Source organism: Etheostoma cragini, chromosome 15, assembly GCF_013103735.1.
Source record: "Etheostoma cragini isolate CJK2018 chromosome 15, CSU_Ecrag_1.0, whole genome shotgun sequence".
In the NCBI taxonomy this organism is placed as follows: Eukaryota; Metazoa; Chordata; class Actinopteri; order Perciformes; family Percidae; genus Etheostoma; species Etheostoma cragini.
The window spans coordinates 1,230,389-1,233,406 of NC_048421.1; the positions used below are offsets into that span (position 1 = coordinate 1,230,389).

General features: G+C 40.5%; 1 protein-coding gene across 1 annotated transcript in view; it reads left to right on the forward strand.

The window, feature by feature from the left end:
- LOC117958113 (glutaryl-CoA dehydrogenase, mitochondrial-like) overlaps positions 1–3,018 on the forward strand; it is a 14,367-nt gene that overhangs the window by 3,660 nt on the left and 7,689 nt on the right. The window contains exons 3-4 of the mRNA XM_034894373.1: positions 1,228–1,290; positions 2,370–2,592. Of these exons, the coding sequence (XP_034750264.1) occupies positions 1,228–1,290; positions 2,370–2,592 (286 nt within the window). The remainder of the gene's footprint in view (positions 1–1,227; positions 1,291–2,369; positions 2,593–3,018) is intronic.

Sequence of the window (3,018 nt, forward strand, 5' to 3'; positions counted from 1 at the left end):
TGAATTATAACCTTATGACCAAAAACTAACCCCACTTCCATGTTTAATAGTGTCCTAGTAGAGGCTGATGCATTCCCTAAACATAGATGTTATCTCAGCTGTTAGAAATTAAGAAGAAGATAATTTTTGTTTATAGATTGTGAAGTAAAGTTGTATTTCAGAATTGTTTTTAAATCCCCAAATAAGTCAGTTTGACCCAAAGGAACACGAGAGGGTCCCAACAGTGAAGACCACACCAGGGATAAGCCAGAGCCCTTTACTCATTTTTTGGGGATTTTTCATTCAGTTTAAATAATTTGCAATGTTGCCTTTGCATGAGGGACGATTTTAAATTGACGATACAATTTTCTCGGAATGTTTTTAACAGAATGAGAAAATCAGACAAATGAGTGAAAAATAATCCTTTATTTTTATAAACTGTGTAAAACAACAAATGTTTCCTCGTATCAAAAGTGAAAAAGTACATTACGCCCTAGGCCGTTTAAAAACTGCATCACGATGCATTTATTATCTTTACCGGTTGTAATCTTCACACATACAGAATACATACAGTGGGGCTCGAAAGTTTGGGCACCCCAGGTAAAAGTGTGTGTTAATGTGCATAAAGAAGCCAAGAAAAGATGGAAAAATCTCCAAAAGGCATCAAATGACACATTGTCACAAAAAGTTAGATTTTATTTCCATCCTTTACACTTTCAAAAAAAACGAAGAAAAAAAAAATGGCGTCTGCAAAAGTTTGGGCCCCCTGCAGAGTTTAAACGTTGTTCATTATGTTGAGGTCAGGAGATTGTGAAGGCCATGACAAAAACTTCAGTTTACGCCTCTCGATGTAATCCACCGTGGATTTTGAGGTATATATAAATCATTTTTTTAGTTTTCTCTTATTTTGAAAGTATAAATGATGGAAATTAAATCTAACTTTTTTTGACAATGTGTCATTTAATGCCTTTTGGAGACTTTTCCATCTTTTCTTGGCTTCTTTATGCCCATTAATACATATTTTTACCTGGGGTGCCCAAACTTTCGAACCCCACTGTATGTCCATTTTGAACCGATTCACCGTGTTACATCCCTACTTTGCATGCATAATGTCCATGTTAGGTGTCTATAATTATTCACAACATCTTTACATTTAATGTATGCATCCTAATTACCACTTGTCACTTTGCTGACAGGCTCTTAGTATAAATAAAGCAGTGTAACATGTTACATATGATGTTTTTTCAGTCTTCCACAGAGAGATCGTGTCAGAGATGGGAGAGATGGGGGTCTTAGGCCCAACCATTAAAGGTGAGTTGAACAGGAATACAGTTCACTCCAGCGATATTGAATAATACCCGTTATTTTTGCATGACTTAATGTGATGGTTTGGGGTAATATTAGCCTAGGGTCCCCACCCCTGGAAGCCTTTTTCACCTGTGTCGAACAATGAGCGAGTTAGCATTATCAGCTGATTAGCTTAGTACAAGCGCTAATAGAACCACGAGTGTATCTCGTAAATTACCCCACTAATAATACCCGAAATGACACCAAACTTCTACAGTACTACAAATAGGTTATGAACTCATAACACGATGGATTGGACAGTTTGTAAGTACACCAGGAGTTTATTTAAATAACACTTGCCTGCTGGCTTCTGCTCTCTGCTGCTAGCGCTACCGGCAGTAAGACGAGTGCTTAGGGACGTCTACAAACTACAACACCCAAAAGAGATGCAACAAAAATACTTGTCAAATTAATTTATTGTTTAAAAGTTAGTGTTGTAGTACAACTAGAAGAAGACAGGTTATAATCAAGGTACATTTGGAGACGCTACCTTATATAATCCTTACATTAATACATATTTTTGTTGCATGTCTTGTTGGTGTTGTAATGTGTTGACGAGTTGCAACACTTTGGCAAGGCAGCTTTATCTGTAGAGCACATTTCAGCAACAGGGCAATTCAAAGTGTTTTACACAAAATCAGTTAAACAGATAAAACACAATTGTAAACAGTTAAAAGTAAAAGCATTATGACAGATAAAACCCTAACCCCCCAACCCTAACCCACTTGAGACTACCTTCACACTAATTAGTCCATGCTAGTGCTGCCTTTCGTGATCACCCTCAGTGTCTCTACCCTCCACGACTCTATTTTCAGAGACGTTACCTTTCGTCTCCTCGGACTCTTCTTCTCACCAATTAAAGCAATCTAGCGCTGCCTTTCGTGGCTACTTAACAACCGTCTTTGCACGATTTTCAGATCTTTCGAGACTACACATTTAGTCACACTTTTTCTTAAAAGTGTTACCCTTCGAGTCTTTCTTTCTTTGTATTAAACAACCCTTATACTTAGACAGTAACTGCTGTTCCTGTGTTTGGTTTGAAGGTTATGGCTGTGCCGGCACCAGCTACGTGGCCTACGGTCTGATCGCCAGAGAAGTCGAGCGAGTGGACAGCGGCTATCGCTCGGTCATGAGCGTGCAGTCGTCCCTGGTCATGCACCCCATTAACGCCTACGGCACCGAGGAGCAGAAGCAGAAGTACCTCCCCAAGCTGGGTAGGAAGGGAGAGGAAACGCCAACAACAGTGTTTAGTCAGTCAGTGCATTTGTCAACTACTAGAGACCAGAGGCAGATTTAGTCATTTTGAGGCCTAAGGCAAACACAGTCATGGGGCCCTCCACAACCCTCGTTCGTCCCCTTTTCTGTCCCTAATTATCTGAGAAAGACGTGCTTTCTGTCTGACAGCAGCTTTCGCCAGAGTGCTGGATCATCTTCAATCATAACACATTGATTAGGGTGACTGCTACTCACGGCTCTAGTTGCTGAGTGTTACGTGTGTAACCACCGTCTTCGTCATTGCCATAGTCATCATCATGGACAGTGAAAGCAGCAGTTCCGTAACCATCTCCATTCGAAGGATCCTGTAAGGTTGTCTTGTATGTAGTCCCCCGCATCGCTAGAGCAACCCGGCCTGACACTACTCTTCATCATTGTTAGCATCGCTAGAGCAACCTGGGCTGACACTACTCTTCA